General features: G+C 41.3%; 1 protein-coding gene across 1 annotated transcript; it reads left to right on the top strand.

Annotated features, from left to right (window-relative positions):
- Positions 1-464: 464 nt before the first annotated feature.
- On the top strand, positions 465-21,436 carry LOC308695344 (uncharacterized protein). Its single transcript, XM_081373462.1, has 5 exons — positions 465-1,241; positions 2,004-2,182; positions 8,938-9,045; positions 9,129-9,387; positions 21,007-21,436. The coding sequence occupies exons 1-4, from the start codon at positions 470-472 to the stop codon at positions 9,135-9,137; spliced, it is 1,068 nt and encodes a 355-aa protein (XP_081229588.1). The 5' UTR covers positions 465-469; the 3' UTR covers positions 9,138-9,387; positions 21,007-21,436.
- The last annotated feature ends 61 nt before the right edge of the window (positions 21,437-21,497 follow it).

Genomic DNA, 21,497 nt, shown 5'->3' with positions numbered 1-21,497 from the left:
TGTGTTCAATCTAATACCCCAGTAAATCACGATCCCTATCGCAGTGATATCTGAATTCATTCATCCCGATGGACAGACGTAACTCGCTCTCGGTACAACGCTACTGAGACTCTGTGACATCACGCGTCTCTCTCGCGGCCACTGTGACGTCACAGGATGAACAGCGCAGACTCGAGCCGGTCGAATGCTCCACCAGTGAGTTGTACAACAAGAAATGCGTCCACCACCAATAGTTGTGTATGACCCGGACTTTCCGGTATGTGAAAATTTGATAGATCGAGATAAACCGATCAATCCGGAGAAATTTATTGATCCAGACCCGCTTTTATTATTTGCTTATTTGAATGCCCTGCCACCATCGAAAGAAGGCGTTTTCGACAGCTCAAATCCCTTAAACTACCGCCCAATCGATAACCCGAACCCCAGCTATTTCCCGTTCCCGTGGGGCGAGGAGCGATGGAAAGAGTGGATGCAGACTCCCATGTCCAAGTCTGCGGACCGAAAGGAGGTGACCTTTCTGGACCAGCCCGGCTCGCGATATTTTAAGAATCGCCCGTACTATGGCGGGCCGCTGCGAAGTTGCCTCAAAAAACCACCGCATCCATTGCACCGCAACGATGATCACCTCACGCCTAACGTTTTTCACAACGAGTGGCGTGAGTATGTGAGGAACACGGTTAAAAAGCCCAAACCCACGTTCAGGTCAGCCCTGTTCCAGGCGCTGGAGACCCGCCCGAAGGCCCGTAAAGAGGCGGTTGTGGAGCCGGCCTCCGAGTCCCAGGAGGAAGCTCCGGTGAAGCGTGTCCAGTGGTGCGACATTGATAATGCGGACCTAAAACCTGTTGCCGAGCTCGGCTGGGGACAGCAGCTCGACCCGGTGCGATATTTGCAGCAGGTCCAGCAGACCCGGGCCGAACTGCTCGTTAAACCTGGACCCGGGTACACGCAAAGAGCTGCGGCCTGGGTCAAAACACGAGTCCTAAGACTGCCAACCCGCCCTCCTGCAGCCTCACCCTTCAAGAGCTGCCTGAAGAGGACCAGCAGACCCAAGCAAGAGCAGATCGACGAGCCAGCGGACACACACACACTCACACACACTCCTCCTGCAGCCTCACCCTTCAAGAGCTGCCAGATCGACTCTGCCATCGACCAGCCGAGCCTCACACACACTCCTCCTCCAGATGTGCCCTCGACGACGCTGAAACACTGCGATATCTCCCGCTCGATGTTTAGGCCTACAGGTAACGTTAAGGTTACGTTAATGAATTAGTTAATAAGGGAAAACAAGACATGAAATGTGTTTAAATGTTGCGAGTGTTGACATGAGATAACCGAATTGTAATTGTGTTTGTAAACGTAATATAGGCGATTACGTTATTAGCCTATCGTTAAGTTAGCTTACATGCTAACGTCGCTAATAAGCGTGTTTACGTCTGAAGCTAATGGGGGGATTTAGTTTCTAGTTAAACGCAAAGTTAGTCTGTAAAGGACTTTTCCACACTGTAAGACAGACAGTAAGGCTTGTTGCATACCGTTATGTTGTGTATGCTCGTTAACGCTTCACTGAAGCTAGGCTTTATCATAGGCCACTCATACTGACCCGAGTGAAGTACTCATGACGGTTATGGCTGTCAGTGAACGTGTAATCGACGTCTAAACAGCCCAAGTATAGTCATCTAGAACATGGACATCAAGAAATGAAACCAAACACTGTTGTAATCACTGTTGACTTGGTTTACTCATACATCTCGCAAGTTATTTAGGCAAAAACGACATGTAATCAAATCCATGTTTATTTCGGCTAGAATAATGTTACTCAGCCTATATTGGGTCTATAATTAACATAGAAATTACGGCTCTATCTATCTATCTATCTATCTATCTATCTATGGCAACAAATACATATCCCATGCTCACTGATGTGTTTCTGTCTTTTAGGCTGTGATGAGAAGTACGGGTTGCACTTTTCTTTATGTAATAATTGCCAGATATGTTGATTTCAGATATGGGGAAAGCAGTTCAGATTAGGGTGGTGAGGAGGAGCAGGTCTGGCCCTGCAGAGCCGTCTTCCCCGGCCCTGCGACCCCTACATGCCAACCACGAGCCTTCTCCATCCCTCTGCTGGCGCTCTGGAGTAACAACCTCACACTTGCAGAGGTCAGAGGTCACACAGTGTGCAGAGGTCAGTCAGTTTGAAGGCTTGTCTGTGTGAACTGAACATTTCAGTTACTTTCATTTACTTACATTTGTCGGAAGTGTCATCATTCACATGCGTGTTGAAAGAGATGAGCCTTTCACTGTAAACACATGTATGATGCGAAAACAAAACCATCGAGCGAAATACCGGAACATGGCTGTGAACGACTTTTGCAGATTATGTGAAGTAAATCTACGCATCCACGGTACAATCAGCGTCTACGTCACAGCTCTCAGACCGCCCTCTGTTCGTTGATTGGCCGGCTGTTTTCAGGCCGGAGGAAAACAGGGAGATAGGTCGCTATCTCAGACTGAGTACAGAAGCGAACTGAAATTGAGCGGAAGTACGAAGTCTGACGCAGTCAGGCTAATGGAGCGAGCCCAACAGAAACAGACCGAGAAGTAAGTGTCTTGAATACTGAACACATTCTCGAAATCATACTCTAGATCTAATATTATCACACAGAATCAATGTTGATGCCGTTGAAATTCTGCAGCAGAGCGATGACGTCTCAGATCATTATCTAGTCTCGTGTAAACTTCATTTAGCCAAGGCTGCAAAGTAGGGCTGCACGATATGAGGAAAAGCTGCGATGTGCGATAACATTGTTTAATATTGCGATGACGATATGACTTGCGATAAATATTAAAATGTGAATGTTAGCTATACTGTTCCCATGTCTTAGTGATTTAATAGGTTCTTTGCGTGATAGGTCAAACGTTTATCACCTGCCTGGTTCAGATTACACGATTTTAGCGCGATTTTGGCATCCGTTTGACGTAGGGTGTCGTGGGGATTTGTAAACGACAACGGGCGTCTGGACGCAAGATTCGATCATTTCATCTCGTATTATAGTGTCTCATAGTGGGCGACAACCTACGTCGCGTCTGCGATGCTTCACGACATCACAACAGAAAGACTAGCATGTTTAATTTTTTAACGGTCCTCCACGAGGGGTTGAGTAGGCTATGTGAGGGAAAGTGAGTGAGAGTGCAAGCAACAGTGAGTGAGTGAGTGTGTGTGTGCGTGCGCGCAAGTGAGCGAGTGTGTGTGTGTGTGTGTGTGTGTGTGTGTGTGTGTTAGGGATGTCCCGATACCACTTTTCACTTCCGATACCGATGCCGCAGCTTTGGCTATTTGCCGATACCGATATCAATCCGATATTTTTATTTTATTCTTGAACTAATACTACTAATAATAAAATATAATGGAAGCACTTTCCTCAATTAGCCACTTAAAAACATCTCACTCAAATGGAGAACAAATACTTCTCCAGTATATAGTCCACAACAACAGCTGATAATGAAAGACTGCCAGCCTTTATTCAAAAGACCTTGAGATATGTTTGGTAACCTGAATGAATTTAAAATTAATTTGCTATATTTCAGATCAATATATTTGTTTCCTTTAAATTTTAATTAACTTTAACTTTATTCTCATCTGAATTATAAATAATTTATTTCTGTATAAAATAATACTACTTTTAAAAACATGATTTTCTTTTTTATTCAATGTAGAATGTGTAACTTAAAAATAAACAGATTAGTGCTCTGTTTTAGGACAAGAAATGAAAACCAATGCAATGATGAATGTCCAAAAAGATGAGATCATTTTTGCTTTTAAACAGCGTGTGCGCGCGCGTGTATGTGTGTGTGTGTGTGTGATTTTGGTTGGGTGACAGTTACAGTTTGACAAGAGTTTACAGTTTGACAAAAGCACAATGTTGGGTTTTACACAAATATAAGTAGGCTAAACACTTTTTCCAGTTTTAATGATGTCCTGTATGAAAATGACGGAGTATGTTTTTTTGTTTCCACTGTTCGGTCGCGCCCGTGCCTCTCTCTCTGACACACACACACACACACACCAGCATTGCAATCTTGACATCGCAGCCTGTTCATTTTGCTGCGTTCACACCAAAACGCGAATAGAGCGTCAAATTTGCGTCTATCGCGTCTAGTTCGATGCTTGAACAGTTTGAATCCATTCGCGCGTCCAAAGCGAATAGGACGCGCTGCGCGCGTATAATGATAAAGTGAGCGTTTGAAGCGATATAGACGCGCGTTCAGAGCTAAGGCGGGCTACAGATTAGGTGTCCCCAAAGAACCCGCATATGCGCGTATCTAACAGTAACGTTAGTTTCGTATTACATTAATTAATGTGCACGCGAGATTTATTTATTTTTATACCGTGTATTCTCTGTGTAAATCCATGCACCGAACGTACGTTCAGTACGAATACGTACCGTTCCACCCCTAATGGGTATCGGATCATAGGTATCGGATAATTTTTTTTCTCCCCTCCGATATCCGATCTAGCGTTTTGGGCCAGTATCGGCACGATACCGATGCCGTGGATCGGATCGGGACATCCCTAGTGTGTGTGTGTGTGTGCGCGAGTGAGTGAGTGAGTGTGTGAGTGAGTGAGCGAGGGACAGTGAGTGTGAGTGTGTGTGTGTGCGCGTGGCGGCACGCAATGACTGGTCGGAAAGCAACGTGTAGTCTGACATGTTTCTTGTCTACGACACGACAAGATTTTAGGAGTCAAAATCGTGTAATCTGACACCGTGACTATCGTAACAGACACAAAAATCATGCAATCTGAACCAGGCATTATTCATCGTGCCAGTCTGTCTGTTGCGATGTGTTCATCGCTCGAATTCATATCGCGATGACGATGAAAATTCGATGTATCGTTCAGCCCTACTGCAAAGCTGACTCCGTGTTACAAATATGTTAGACCTATCACTTCTGCCACTAAAGATTGCTTTATCAATAATCTTCCTGATCAGTTTCATCATCTCAGCATCCCAGATAGCTTAGAAGAACTAGATATTATGACAGAAACGTTTAACTCTCTCTTTTCCAGCACTTTAGACACAGTTGCTCCGTTGCGCTTAAAGAAGATTAAAGAAAATAGTCCAACGCCGTGGTACAACGAGCACACTCGGGCCCTTAAGAGAGCAGCCAGAGAGATGGAGCGCAACTGGAAGAAAACAAAACTAGAGGTATTTCGCATTTCATGGAAGGAGAGCGCGATTGCATACAGAGCTGCAGCTATCGATTCTTTTTGTAATCGATTAATCGGATAATTTTTTTGTGTGTGTTTTTAAACAACCAAAACAAATAATGCACTACGAAAATGATGTGGCTGTAAAATGATCAAGCATTTGGCTTTTATTTCTCAAAAAAAAAATTTATTTTGGCTCCAAAACTTTGGCTCCAAAAAGCCTATTTATTGTAATTTTTACCCATTTAGTGTTAACAAGTGCCAGTGCCAACAATTATACAACAATACAGTTAAGTCAACTTTATACTGTAAAACATGTATAACAAATAAAACTATGAATACAAACTTAAATAGTAAAGGCCATTTGGCCTTAGTTTTGTCTTCTTAATACAACATTACAAAAAAAGGATTGCACCTTCTGCAAATTACCCACCGGAGAACAAAAATAAAATGCATGCTGAAATTATTGTTGCGTGGCTACATAAAAGTTTAAGCATATGTGATGCATTGCCGCAATTGGTCTGACTGGCGCGTGAGAGAGACGAGGGTGCGTGCGTGCGTGCGTGCGTGCGTGTGTGTGAAGGGGTTCTTTTTTTTAGGCTTTAGCCTACTCTCTTGCAATTGAACGTGAATATGTTTACTACTTAAAAACATCAAAGCTCAACATCATATCTAGTCAAACCGCATCACGACATCGCTACAAATACAGTATGGGATTAAAATCAGCGAACATCAATGTATAGGCTTACACCGTGTCCTAAGCACAAAAACTTTTAACATGGAAAAGATACCTTTTATCACGGCGCGTGTAGTTAGGACACAGTGTTACGTGTAGACACATTGCACCTTGTTCTCTTCCTTTTATATGTAATGATCCCAAACTTTAGACGTTCTCTGCCGTTTATGGACATCTTTACTCTCTGCCATCGCGCCAACTAAATTCAAAATGTATCATGCGCTATGGTGTGCTTCCTGAACATTGAACAACGGTCCGTGTGAAACAATCAGATCCCTGCGCGTATAGTGCGCGTCATAGGAATTTAACGAGGCTTAGAGGCAGAGTTTTTGCCTCGGAATTTTTGTAATCGAATTAATCGAGCAACTCGATGAATCGTTTCAGCCCTAATTGCATACAGAGAGGCTTTAAAAGCTGCTAGATCTGCTTATTTTTCAACCCTATTAGAAGAAAATAAACATAATCCTAGGTATTTATTTGAAACGGTGGCTAAACTAACGAAATATAAACCTTTAAGCCCAGAAGTTTCCGAGCAGCACAGCAGTAATGACTTTATGAACTTCTTCACTTATGAGTGATAATATCAGGGAGAAGATTATAACTATGCAACCGTCTACTACAGTATCGCATCAGGCAGTGCATTGTAGTCTCCCTGAGGAACAATTTGATTCATTTATTGCTATAGGAGAGGAAGAATTCGCTAAACTCGTTAAATCATCTAAATCGACAACATGTATGTTAGACCCTATACCGACTAAGCTACTGAAAGAGATGCTTCCAGAGGTCATAGATCCTCTTCTTAATATCATTAATTCATCTTTGTCTCTAGGACACGTACCGAAAAACTTTAAGCTGGCTATGATTAAACCTCTTGTTAAAAGGCCGCAACTTGATCCTACAGAATTAGTCAATTACAGGTAGGGCTGGGTACCGAGTTCGATACTTTTTAGGTACCGACCGAATTGCCTCGGTAGTATCGAGTATCGAAAAATGACTTGTTTTTCGGTACCAGATTTCGATACCTAAGGGGTTAACTCGTCAACGTCAGTGCTCAAACAAATACATATGAAATGCACAACGACACGCCTAAAGTCGCTCACGCACATACACGCAAACTCTACACACAAACGAGACGCGCGGAACATACTCATATGAGACGCGCGCGCGCACACAAACTGTCCACGCACATTCTCATATGAGACGCGAGCACACACACACACACACAAACTCGCGCACATACTCAATGAGACGCGAGCACACACACTCATAATACCCTAAAGATGCGGAAAAGTCTATCAAAAGTGTGGCTACATTTCTCCAGGCTCGATGCCAACAGCGCGCGATGCAGTATTTGCGGTAAAATAATTGCTGCAAAGACCGGTGCCGCGACAGATATGATGAAAGCCCTTGACAGAGCACGGAGTAAACATAAGAGCAGACAGTTGCTCCCTCTTTGTCTGGTAAATGAAGAAATACCTTGTTGATCACTCTGACAGTGCTTATATTGCAATAATGACCTACTGAATGTACACTGCCGTTCAAAAATGTGTTGGTTGGTCAGAATTTTTTTTTAGTAAGCATTAAAGTGATCAAAAGTGACCTTAAAACATGTGTAATGTTACAAAAGATTTCTGTTTCAAATAAATGCTGTTCTTTTTAAATTTTTATTCATCAAAGAATAATGAAAAAATGTATCATAGTTTCCAAAAACTGTTTTCATATTTCTGAAGGATCCTATGACACTGAAGTAATGATTTTGAAAATTCAGCTTTGACATCACAGGAATAAATTACATTCTGAAATATTCAAATAAGATTTTAAATTGTAATACTATTCCACAATATTAGTTTAAGTTTTACTGTATTTTTGATCAAACAAATTCAGCTTTGGTGAGCATGAGATCTTTATAAAAAAAATGTTGTTCTTTATGTATATGTAAAAGGAATATTTTGTTCCTTTGTGCACTGGCTTAGGAGCATGAGTCAAACTGAAAAAATAAAACCAAAGTTTTTCTGAGGTAATGTGTTATGTAATCTTGTTAAAATTGATTTCATAAAATTGGTATCGAAAAAAGTATCGTTCAGGAACCGGTATCGAAATCAAGGTATCGGTATCGGTATTGGTATCGAAATTTTTTGAACGATACCCAGCCCTAATTACAGGCCGATCTCGAATCTACCCTTTCTGTCAAAGATACTAGAAAAGGCGGTATCCTCACAACTATGTTCCTTTTTAGAAAGAAATGATATCTGCGAGGATTTCCAGTCCGGATTTAGACCGTACCATAGTACTAGAGTATTAGTATTAGAGTCACAAATGATTTGCTCTTATCATCCGATCGTGGTTGTATCTCGCTATTAGTGTTACTCGATCTCAGTGCTGCGTTTGACACCATTGACCACAACATTCTTTTAAATAGACTCGAAAACTATGTTGGCATTAGTGGAATTGCATTAGCATGGTTTAAATCATACTTATCTGACCGTTATCAGTTTGTAGCAGTAAATGAAGAGATGTCTCATCGATCACAAGTTCAGTATGGCGTACCACAAGGCTCAGTACTAGGACCGCTGCTGTTCACTCTGTACATGCTACCCTTAGGAGATATCATTAGGAAACATGGCATTAGTTCCCTTTCGAGAGGTCTCTCCTATTGCGCAAGTAGCTTTCGCTATGGTCACACTTCTTTTCTCGAGAATATTGAAGCCAAATTTTTGAAACGCTGTGCTGCGGCAACTGCACGAACCTATGACGGGGCGGCTCAGACGCGTAGTCCAATCAGGGCAATTCGCGCCCTGACATGTCAGAGCTGCCAGAATGGGCATGGACAGCGGCTATAAATTGAGCCCATCATCCGTCAGAGTCTTTAGATTAAAATCTCCTTCAGCGAACCTCCACTTCGCTGAAACTGTTGATTAAGAAGCCTTCGATAACTGTGAGCAGGTTCCACTGTAGTAGGATAATTAGTGTGTGTGATATTCTGCTTTAATCACAGATCAAGCACAGCACTGGGCGACTCGATGGGTTTGTGCTCGCAGACGGGGAAGGAATGGAAAGGCTGTGGTCTTTCCTCCGAAGATTTGCCAGAGTCACAAAGGAGATGGTATATATACATTGTGTATTTTCTGAAGGGAAGCTGATCACTCACAGATTGGTCAGCATAAGTGAAGTAAAGTGTCTTTGCAGAGGGACTAGCCGAAGCGGAAGAAGACATCTCACCAGTCCTCAGAGAGGCGCCAGGTAAACCATGCACACATTTTGCACAGAGTATGTGTTGTTGTTGTTGTTGTTGTTGTTGTTGTTGTCGTCGTCTTGTGTCCTGTTGTTGTTGTTGTTGTTGTCTTGTGTCCTGTTGTTGTTGTTGTCTAGTGTTGGTGTCTGAGGGAGACATGGAGAAATGGAAGAAAGGGGAGATGGAGCGAGCCCAACAGAAACAGACCGAGAAGTAAGTGTCTTGAAGGTCATGAATATTATTAGCAGAGAATATTGCAAATATGTTATACTTGCCTTTCCGTGTACAGTAATGAAATACAATCCGGTAAGCTATGTGAAGAAGTTCCACTTTATTAGAGCAGTGGTAATGTCTTGATCTGTTCTCCAGACACTGTCTGTGTGTAGATGGAGAAGGGACTACATCAGGCGTTCTCAACCCTGGTCCTGGAGGGCCACTTTCCTCCAGAGTTTAGCTCCAACCCTAATCAAACACACCTGAACCAACTAATTAAGCTCTTCAGGATTATGAGTTAACTACAGACAGGTGAGTTTGATCAAGGTTGGAGCTAAACTCTGCAGGAAAGTGGCCCTCGAGGACCAGGGTTGAGAACGCCTGGACTACATCATCAAGCCGATTCATTTACATTTATGCATTTTGCAGACGCTTTTATCCAAAGCGACTTACATTGCATTTCAAGGTACAGATTTTTGCATTCTTATCAGTTCTTGTTTTCCCTGAGAGTCGAACCCATGACCTTGGCGTTGCAAGCGCCAACGCTCTACTGTTTGAGGTACAGGAAAGATTCAGTTCTACAAGTTCAAGTAAGAGTTCAGTGTGTTTCTGTAAGACTATATGGTAATCACAGCCGTCTGTAAGTGCCCTGCTGATGTGCTTCAGCATGGAAGCCTAGGTGTGACTACAGTAACAGCAGAGTTTTGAAGGAAACTCTCAGTGCTTATAAATTAAGAGTTGCTATAAGTAAGCAATAAGGTAGTAGAGGCTGTGCTGTACGGCTGAAGGGCGTTGTTCGGCCCGACACGAAGCGGAGTCACGATACAGCACTAGCCTCTCGTACCTTAATTCTTTTATAAAACGGTTACCACACAAAATTTAATATATTAAAGCCAAAAATTTTTTATCTATGCAACTTTCATGAAGTAAAATCACTAAAAGCCTTCCTTCCGCTGGAAGAAATAGTCCCTGACCGTGAACAGCAACAGAAGCTACACACATTATTTCACCATTAGATGGAGACAAAGACTGTCTTCATGAGTGAGTCAAGTCATCTTCATTTATATAGCGCTTTTAACGATGTAGATTGTTTCAAAGCAGCTTTACAGAGATAAATGTATAATTTAAGGTAACAGATTGTTTTGGCTTTATAGCGGTTCTTTAATAAAGTTATTTTCCAGCTAAAGTTAGTTTTGATTGATTCGCTTCCGTCGCAACGATTATTTGTTATTAAATTAGGGGCCGCTAAGACGACACCATTCTCTCTACACAGACTTTAAACGCGAACCTGTGAGAAACGCTGATGGCGTTCACATGCGCATTAAGAATTGCTTCTATAGTTATGTGCGTTTCAATATATGTGCGCAGGTTTGTAATTCCCTACAAGCCAAGCCTAAACAAAGTACTGGTGTTTCCTTATAAATTTTGATACAGAATTTTATTTTATTTTGTCACTTCGGGGTAGGTACGCGTTCTGGACTGCGTTGTCATCATGTCCAGGCGCAAGTCCTTCATCGGATCTGGATACGGCCTGGATCCGGCAGGCTGCGGGAAAACCTTGGGATAAACAAAGACACTAATATTAGCGTAGATGCCATTCTTCTTATGATGTAACGAGTACGTCAGGATTTATGGGAAGTGTTCCCGGTTCCGGCTGGCCTAATCTATGCAGCCTATCATTGAATTATTGAAGTCTATAATGTGTTATGTGTATGCTAGGTCAAAGAGATGTGTCTTTTAATCGAGCTTTCAACTGACAGAGTGTGTCTGCTTCCCGGACAATGTTAGGAAGACTGTTCCAGAGTTTTGGTGCTAAATAGGAAAAGGATCTACCGCCAGCAGTGGATTTTGATATTCTAGGTGTCAATTACCATCCAATCTCGAATCTGCCTTTTCTGTTGAAGATACTAGTAAAAGGCGGTATCCTCACATCTATCTTCCTTTTTAGAAAGAAATGATATCTGCGAGGATTTCCAGTCCGGATTTAGACCGTACCATAGTACCAAGACAGCTCTCGTTAGAGTCACAAATGATTTGCTCTTATCATCCGATCGTGGTTGTGTCTCTCTATTAGTGTTACTCGATCTCAGTGCTGCATTGACACTATTGACCACAACATTCTTTTAAATAGACTCGAAAATTATGTTGGCATTAGTGGAATTGCACTAGCATGGTTTAAATCATACTTATCTGACTGTTATCAGTTTGTAGCAGTAAATGATGAGATATCTCATCGATCACAAGTTCAGTATGGCGTACCACAAGGCTCAGTACTAGGACCGCTGCTGTTCACTCTGTACTTGTTACCCTTAGGAGATATCATTAGGAAACATGGCATTAGCTTTCACTGTTATGCTGATGATACTCAGCTCTATATTTCTGCACGCCCTGAAGAAACTTACCAATTTCATGACCTCAAGGCTAGATTACTGTAATGCTCTACTGGGTGGTTGCCCTGCATGCTTAATAAACAAACTACAGCTGGTCCAAAACGCAGCAGCTCGAGTTCTTACCAGAACCAGGAAGTATGACCATATTAGCCCAGTTCTGTCAACGCTGCACTGGCTCCCTATTAAACATCGTATAGATTTTAAAATATTGCTGATCACTTACAAAGCACTAAATGGTTTAGCTCCGCAGTACTTGAGCAAGCTCTTAACGCATTATAGTCCTTCACGTCTATTGCGATCTCAAAATTCCGTCCAGTTGATAATACCTAGAATAGCAAAATCGACTGCTAGCGGTAGATCCTTTTCCTATTTAGCACCAAAACTCTGGAACAGTCTTCCTAACATTGTCCGGGAAGCAGACACACTCTGTCAGTTCAAAGCTAGATTAAAGACACATCTCTTTGACCTAGCATACACATAACACATTATAGACTTCTACAATTCAATGTTAGGCTGCATAGATCAGGTCAGCCGGAACCGGGAACACTTCCCATAAATCCTGATGTACTCGTTACATCATAAGAAGAATGGCATCTACGCTAATTTTAGTGTCTTTGTTTATCCCGAGGTTTTCCCGCAGCCTGCCGGATCTGATGAAGGACCTGCGCCTGGACATGATGACAACGCAGTCCTGAAGTGTCAGCTAGTCTCTCCCCTGTGAAGGCCTTCCTCCCTTTTTCTCTCTATGGATAAAGCGGTGTCGGGATAATTGCGGTTCGCGTGGCTCAGGTGGAAGCGATAAAAATTCTGTATTATAAATTAAGGCCAGACAAGTAGTGAGTTGAGGGTTGATTTGTAGGGAAGGACTACACGCCTGCGCACATATATTCAAACGTGCATACCTATAGACTGAACTCGTAATACGCATGTGCACGCCATCAGAGTGCAAGGACATTGGGTGTTCACAAGGCTCTTGTCTGCCTCGTTGCTGCGTTGGTTTGCGTCTGTAAGCTTTGCATATTTTTCTGTTTTGATTCATTATTTACTATCATTCCTTGTTGTTTATACTGCTAAATATAACTTAATCAGCATCACACATTAACCTGATATCGCTAGCTTCAATCTAAATCATTATTGCTAGCACAACACGCTTGTAATTCTCTAGCCTGTTAGCGTGCCATCCATCCACTCTTTACAAGTTCATCAAACAACTTAGGTGAGTAGGATCAGTCAACAAAACACAGTGAGTCATGTCATGAGTGAGATGATTTCAGAACTAGAGACACGCATCCAAACTTTAATCGAGGAGAGTAAGAGTGCAAGGGCTTTAGATACTGCTCTGGATGCAACTAGCTTAGTGAACTCTGTACATGGTTCGGTTGCGGCCACAGAGCCCGTGCAGCAGGGCAACTGGGTGACGATGAGGCGCTGTAGTCGCGGGACAAAACACCACTCTTCCGTTCCGATTACAACATCAAATAGATTCTCCCCTCTCAGTGAAACACCCACTGAGAATCCTGTTGATTGTGCCCTAGTTATTGGCGATTTTATTACACAGAACGTGAAAATAGAGACACCAGCCACCATAGTCACATGTTTGCCGGGAGCCAGAGTGCCTGACATCAAAGCAAATTTAAAAGTGCTGGCTAATGCTAATCGGAAATTCTCTAAGATTATTATTCACGTCGTCGCTAATGATGTTCGACTCCGCCAGTCGGAGATCGCCAAAATGAATGTTAAAGAGGTGTGTGTGAACTCACACGTACGATGTCAGGCACTGTAATTTGCTCTGGCCCCCTTCCTGTTCGCCGGAGTGATGAGATACTTAGTAGACTGTCCTCGCTCAATGGCTGGCTGTCTAAGTGGTGTCCGCAGAATAATATAGAATTCATGGACAATTGGAAAAGTTTTTGGGGCAGACCTGACCTGTTGAAAAGAGATGGTATTCATCCGTCCTGGGATGGTATTGCTCTTCTCTCTAGTAATATGGCACATAGTCTTAGAGCTCAAACATGACAATCTGGGGCTCAGGTCAGGAAGCAGATATAATACAAATGAGCAAATGATAAAGCTCAGGTTGCTGAATATTAGATCCCTTACTTCAAAAGTACTTATTGTGAATGATATGATTACAGACTATAATCTAGATGTGCTGTGTTTGACAGAAACCTGGCTAAAACCAAACGATTACATTACTTTAAATGAGTCCACCCCACAAGATTACTGTTATAAACACGAGCCTCGTCTGAAACACAAAGGGGGAGGAGGTGTTGCTGTAATTTATAGTCATATCTTCAGAATTACTGAGGAGTCTAGTTACAAATATAATTCTTTTGAAGTGTTGGAGCTTAATGTAACACTATCTAGTGTAAATGATAAATCACGTTTGAGATTTGTGCTGGCTACTGTATACAGGCCACCAGGGCACCATACAGACTTTATCAAAGAATTTGCGGACTTTCTATCAGAATTAATATTGGCTGCAGATAAAGTACTAATTGTTGGTGATTTTAATATACATATAGATAATGAAAAAGATGCATTGGGATTGGCATTTAAAGACATTGTAAACTCAATTGGAGTTAGACGACACGTGTCAGGACCTACTCATTCTCAAAATCATACTCTAGATCTAATATTATCACATGGAATCAATGTTGATGCCGTTGAAATTCTGCAGCAGAGCGATGACATCTCAGATCATTATCTAGTCTCGTGTAAATTACATTTAGCCAAGGCTGCAAAGCCGACTCCGTGTTACAAATATGTTAGACCTATCACTTCTGCCACTAAAGATTGCTTTATCAATAATCTTCCTGATCAGTTTCATCATCTCAGCATCCCAGATAGCTTAGAAGAACTAGATATTGCGACAGAAACGTTTAACTCTCTCTTTTCCAGCACTTTAGACACAGTTGCTCCATTGCGCTTAAAGAAGATTAAAGAAATAGTCCAACGCCGTGGTACAACGAGCACACTCGGGCCCTTAAGAGAGCAGCCAGAGAGATGGAGCGCAACTGGAAGAAAACAAAGATAGAGGTATTTCGCATTTCATGGAAGGAGAGCTCGATTGCATACAGAGAGGCTTTAAAAGCTGCTAGATCTGCTTATTTTTCAACCCTATTAGAAGAAAATAAACATAATCCTAGGTATTTATTTGAAACCGTGGCTAAACTAACGAAAAATAAAGCTTCAAACACAGAAGTTTCCAAGCAGCACAGCAGTAATGACTTTATGAACTTCTTCACTTATAAGAGTGATAATATCAGGGACAAAATTATAACTATGCAACCGTCTACTACAGTATCGCATCAGGCAGTGCATTGTAGTCTCCCGGAGGAAGAATTTGATTCATTTGTTGCTATAGGAGAGAAAGAATTAGCTAAATTCATTAAATCATCTAAATCGACAACATGTTAGACCCTATTCCGACTAACTGTGCGTTCACACCGCCACCGACTTGAGCTTTTAAAGTTACCGGAAGTCATTCATTTTCAATGGAAGCTGGCTTCTCTCAGCTGCAAGGAGCGTCAAATTCCTCGGCGTCGCGTTTTGGGCGTTTTGAGCGTCAATCTGAAAGTTGAGAGAAGCTCAACTTTATGGTAATGAGCTATGACGCGGTTCAGCGGCAAGCAGTAACCAATCGGAATATAGACGTCCTTCACGCTGGCTGATTCCGGAGAAACATACGATGTAAACTTTCGTTCCTACCAAAACATTAGTTCCGAGAAAAAATTATTAATTGCAGACAGAGTTTAACCATCATAGAGTGAAAGTGTATCATTTGCATGTGTTTTTAAGTCCTGTCAGCTTGACAGGACAGAAGAACGAGCAGAGAAAGAGAGAGAGCCCCGGCCGCGCGCGCCCACTCACCCGAGCGCTGTCTTCAATGCAAGACTCTTGCTCTCTCTCTCCCTCGCGCATATTAATCAAAATCAATTGATACGATGGTGTCGGGAAAAAAACTCTCCAGGGATGAAATGTTTTCTGTGTTGACAAATCTTGCGCGATATCCTAAATTGCCGAATGCTTTGCTTGTTTTTTCTGTTTACATTTCATGGTGTGACACTTCTCTTCTCCCATGATCGAACACAGAATGCTGCTACGTCAGAGCGGCCAAAGCGTCAACAAGCTTCCCCGTACTTTTTGACAAGCGTCCTTGACAGGGCGGCCAGAGCTTCTTTGCAGCTCAAGTCGGCGGCGGTGTGAACGTACAGTAAGCTACTGAAAGAGATGCTTCCAGAGGTCATAGATCCTCTTCTTAATATCATTAATTCATCTTTGTCTCTAGGATACGTACCAAAAACTTTTAAGCTGGCTATGATTAAACCTCTTGTTAAAAAAACACAACTTGATCCTACAGAATTAGTCAATTACAGGCCGATCTCGAATCTACCTTTTCTGTCAAAGATACTAGAAAAGGCAGTATCCTCACAACTGTGTTCCTTTTTAGAAAGAAATGATATCTGAGGATTTCCAGGCCGGATTTAGACCGTACCATAGTACTAGAGTATTAGTATTAGAGTTACAAATGATTTGCTCTTATCATCCGATCGTGGTTGTGTCTCGCTATTAGTGTTACTCGATCTTAGTGCTGCATTTGACACCATCGACCACAATGTTCTTTTAAATAGACTCGAAAACTATGTTGGCATTAGTGGAATTGCATTAGCATGGTTTAAATCATACTTATCTGACCGTTATCAGTTTGTAGCAGTAAATGAAGAGCTGTCTCATCGATGTCTAACACTTGATGGCTGCTCTGTCAAGTCTTCGTCGTCGGTTAGGAACCTGGGTGTGCTCTTTAAAACCCATCTTTTATTTGAAAGTCACGTGTCTAGTATCTGTACAACCGCATTTTTCCATCTTAAAAATATATCTAAATTACGCCATATGCTCTCATTGACAAATGCAGAACAATTAGTTCATGCATTCATGACCTCAAGGCGAGATTATTGTAATGCTCTACTGGGTGGTTGCCAGTGTTGCCAGATGTACTATAATTATCGTATTTGTACGATAATTTTGACCTCTGTACGATGTACGATCAATATTGGAAAAAATCCTATAATGTACGATAATTTCAGAACTGTGTGACACTTCAAATGATGGTCGTTGTAATCATAGGGCTTCATTGATCTAGCTGTGGATTCTACGTCTACCGGGGAAGAACATGTAGAGAGAGGGAGTGAGAGACCTTGCGTGTGTGTGTGCTAGTGTGCCTCACAAAGCGCATGTAAGGACCCAACCAATCAATTGTAAGTGCAGGCGGGCTTTTATCTATACTCCCGAACCGAATTAATCAGAACCGAACAGAACAGAACTTGAGCGAGCTCTTAACGCATTATAGTCCTTCACATCTATTGCGATCTCAAAATTCCGGCCAGTTAATAATACCTAGAATATCAAAATCGACTGCTGGCGGTAGATCCTTCTCCTATTTAGCACCAAAACTCTGGAATTTTGGATTTTATGAACTTCTTCACTTATGAGTGATAATATCAGGGAGAAGATTATAGCTATGCAACCGTCTACTACAGTATCGCATCAGGCAGTGCATTGTTGTCTCCCTGAGGAACAATTTGATTCATTTATTGCTATAGGAGAGGAAGAATTCGCTAAACTCATTAAATCATCTAAATCTACAACATGTATGTTAGACCCTATACCGACTAAGCTACTGAAAGAGATGCTTCCAGAGGTCATAGATCCTCTTCTTAATATCATTAATTCGTCTTTGTCTCTAGGATACGTACCAAAAAACTTTAAGCTGGCTATGATTAAACCGCTTGTTAAAAAAACCCAACTTGATCCTACAGAATTAGTCTATTACACAGGGTTTCCGCGGAGTCATAAAAAGTCATAAAACGTCTTAAATTTAATAATAAGAATTTTAGGCCATAAAAAGTCATAAAAACGTCCGGATTTTCCATACAAGGTCATAAATTTCATTTAGCCACGTCTTAAATTTATATGCTCGTTCATTCGTTGGTTCTACCATTGCCTTTTCCCCCTGAAAATGCGCTGGCGGCATAATGTTAAATGCACAGGTTAAATGCGCCAAAAGCGGAACGCTCATTTGAACCGCGCGCCACACGGACCATTTACCCGCTCGGCTCCAAGTCCAAACGGCAGCGCAGCGCGAGCTCAATAGAACTGATGCGTTTACTTTGATCGGTCTCGGTCACAAGATCCAGTGAGAAGTGCTTGAATTCAGCGAAGAACACACTGTCTCAGTGATTTAAACCAGTTTAAAGGCAGATGAAGCAGCGCTGACCAACAGGAGAAACTCTGCACAACGATACAGTCAGAAGGCTTTTCCGTCTACAATCTCCCATCATTTATCATGGATTACTTTAACGGTAGCCTAGTAATATTAACTGCACCATGTGGGATATACATATTGAATTTTATTATATTATTAGTGCTGATAATGTATTAAAGGACTAATGGAATATATACAGTATTTAATAATGTATTTAGGCTACTGTTTTTCATACATTTCCTGAAGATACGTGCCATCAAAGTTAGGCAACACAAACCTGTTTCAAGGCTTAACCCCTATTAGCACATGCAGAAACTAAGTAATTATTTTCCCAATAAAGATATTTATTTTGTTAAGGACAAACGACAAATGTTTGAATGTCCTACCTCAGATTTGTGAAATGTTCACCTGTTTTAGCAAGTGTTTGTCATTATATTTTATGACAATAAAGAGTAAAGTTAGTTTAAAACCACAATTAACGCTCTGGTTTCTACAACTTTCACTTAGAAGCAACAGTCTGCCTTTAAACTTGAAAGAAAAAAAAGATTTGACATTTATCGTGATAATTATCGATATTGACTAATATAAAACAATTATGATAATTGTTTTTGGCCATATTGCCCAGCCCTAACTGAAATCTCCCGGTCTATCACAATGGGAAAGTGTAGGCCTACATTTAACGAGCCATGGCTCAAAGATGGTGTGTTTAGTAGTTGGCTCAAGCCCATTGCAAATAATCAGTATCAAGCATATTGCATACTGGGTAAGAAGGCGTTGGAGTTGTCTTTAGGCATTTAAATAATACATCTTGTTACTTTCAATGAAAGTAGAAAAACTTTTTTTAAAGGAATTTTAATGAATTTTTCATAATTCGTGTAGGTCATTAATTTAAATCATAATGGTCATAAAAAGGTCTTAAAAAGTCTTAAATTTGACTGACCAAACCCTGCAGAAACCCTGATTACAGGCCGATCTCGAATCTACCCTTTCTGTTGAAGATACTAGTAAAAGGCAGTATCCTCACATCTATGTTCCTTTTAGAAAGAAATGATATCTGCGAGGATTTCCAGTCCGGATTTAGACCGTACCATAGTACCAAGACAGCTCTCGTTAGAGTCACAAATGATTTGCTCTTATCATCCGATCGTGGTTGTGTCTCTCTATTAGTGTTACTCGATCTCAGTGCTGCATTTCACACTATTGACCACAACATTCTTTTAAATAGATTAGAACATTATGTTGGCATTAGTGGAATTGCACTAGCATGGTTTAAATCATACTTATCTGACCGTTATCAGTTTGTAGCAGTAAATGAAGAGATGTCTCATCGATCACAAGTTCAGTATGGCGTACCACAAGGCTCAGTACTAGGACCGCTGCTGTTCACTCTGTACATGCTACCCTTAGGAGATATCATTAGGAAACATGACATTAGCTTTCACTATTATGCTGATGATACTCAGCTCTATATTTCTTCAAAACCTAACGAAACTTACCAATTCACTAAATTAGCAGAATGCGTAGCGGATATAAAAAATTGGATGACTCGTAATTTCCTACTTCTAAATTCTGAAAAAACAGAGTTTCTAATTATTGGACAAAAAACTTCCTCACGTAATAACCTAGAATACTGTCTAACACTTGATGGCTGCTCTGTTAAGTCTTCGTCGTCGGTTAGGAACCTGGGTGTGCTCTTTGATACCAATCTTTCATTTGAAAGTCACATGTCTAGTATCTGTAAAACTGCATTTTTCCATCTTAAAAATATATCTAAATTACGTCATATGCTCTCATTGACAAATGCAGAACAATTATTTTAAGAGTTCATGACCTCAAGGCTAGATTACTGTAATGCTCTACTGGGTGGTTGCCCTGCACGCTTAATAAACAAACTACAGCTGGTCCGAAACGCAGCAGCTCGAGTTCTTACCAGAACCAGGAAGTATGACCATATTAGCCCAGTTCTGTCAACACTGCACTGGCTCCCTATTAAACACCGTATAGATTTTAAAATATTGCTGATCACTTACAAAGCACTAAATGGTTTAGCTCCGCAGTACTTGAGCAAGCTCTTAACGCATTATAGTCCTTCACGTCTATTGCGATCTCAAAATTCTGGCCAGTTGATAATACCTAGAATATCAAAATCCACTGCTGGCGGTAGATCCTTTTCCTATTTAGCACCAAAACTTTGGAACAGTCTTCCTAACATTGTCCGGGAAGCAGACACACTCTGTCAGTTCAAAGCCAGATTAAAGACACATCTCTTTGACCTAGCATACACATAACACATTATACAGGGTTCCCACGGGTCATGGAATTTCTGGAATGTCATGGAATTTGAAAAGGTCTATTCCAGACATTGAAAGTCAGGGAATTTTATATATTTTTTGTCCAAGTCATGGAATATCAGGGAATTTAGTTTGTTGCTTTAAATTTTAGTTTCCATTTATCAAAATGTAATTTTTCTATAACGATTTTTTTATCGCGCTGTTTCACACATCTTTCTACGGAGCCCCTGAGGGGACCTTTGCAAAAATAATAATACAGACTTTGATTTGATTGTCTGCTATATATTTGCTTCTCATTTATTAAATACAGGCAATTGGTTGATGAAAAATATATTAAAATTAAGATACAATTTATAGAAAACGAAATTCACTTTAAAGAAAGGCTTTCTACAAAACAGAACAGCTCGGTGCTCCGCAAAACAGCAGCCTGTTTTGCCGTTCATTATAGGTCATGGAAATTCATCTTTTTAGTCAGTGAAAGTCAGGGAAAAGTCAGGGAATTTGAAATTTGGTTTAGAGTGGGAACCATGATTATAGACTTCTATAATTTAATGTTATGCTGCATAGATTAGGTCAGCCGGAACCGGGAACACTTCCCATAAATCCTGATGTACTCGTTACATCATAAGAAGAATGGCATCTACGCTAATATTAGTGTCTTTGTTTATCCGAGGTTTACCGCAGTCCGCCGGATCCAGGCCGTATCCAGATCTGATGAAGGACCTGCGCCTGGACATGATGACAACGCAGTGCTGAAGTGTCAGCCAGTCTCTCTCCCTGTTTACTGAAGTGAGGTGGACCCCGGCTGTACCCAGATCAGATAGTGGACCTGCACCTGGACCCACCCATGACTTTTTTTCTCCATTCTGTCACTGATGGAGTTTTGGTTCCTTGCCACTGTTGCCTTAGTTGCTTAGTTGGGGACATTTAATATTCAACAGTATTATAGATCTGCCTTACTTAATGTGGACGATGACGCAATTTTCTTCTAGAAACAAACTTTGTCGTATTATTTTCATGTTATCAGTGTGAAACTGCTTTGATACAATCTGTATTGTAAAAAGCGCTGCATAAATAAAGGTGACTTGACTTGAGTTGACTTGAACTTTGCGGGTGTCGTGTTAGCGGCCCCTAAGTAAATAACTAATGATCTTCGCGACGGAA

This window comes from Scardinius erythrophthalmus (genome assembly GCF_964197995.2).
Source record: "Scardinius erythrophthalmus genome assembly, chromosome: 9".
Taxonomy (NCBI): Eukaryota; Metazoa; Chordata; class Actinopteri; order Cypriniformes; family Leuciscidae; genus Scardinius; species Scardinius erythrophthalmus.
This window is presented reverse-complemented; position numbering and strand designations above follow the sequence as displayed.

Bases quoted from the DNA above. Each gene is read 5' to 3' on its own strand.
- LOC308695344 (XM_081373462.1), top strand. From the start codon at position 470: ATGCAGACTCCCATGTCCAAGTCTGCGGACCGAAAGGAGGTGACCTTT. The intron at 1,242-2,003 runs GTAACGTTAAGG...TGTTGATTTCAG, and splicing joins CTCGATGTTTAGGCCTACAG to ATATGGGGAAAGCAGTTCAG. The intron at 2,183-8,937 runs GTCAGTCAGTTT...CTTTAATCACAG, and splicing joins AGGTCACACAGTGTGCAGAG to ATCAAGCACAGCACTGGGCG.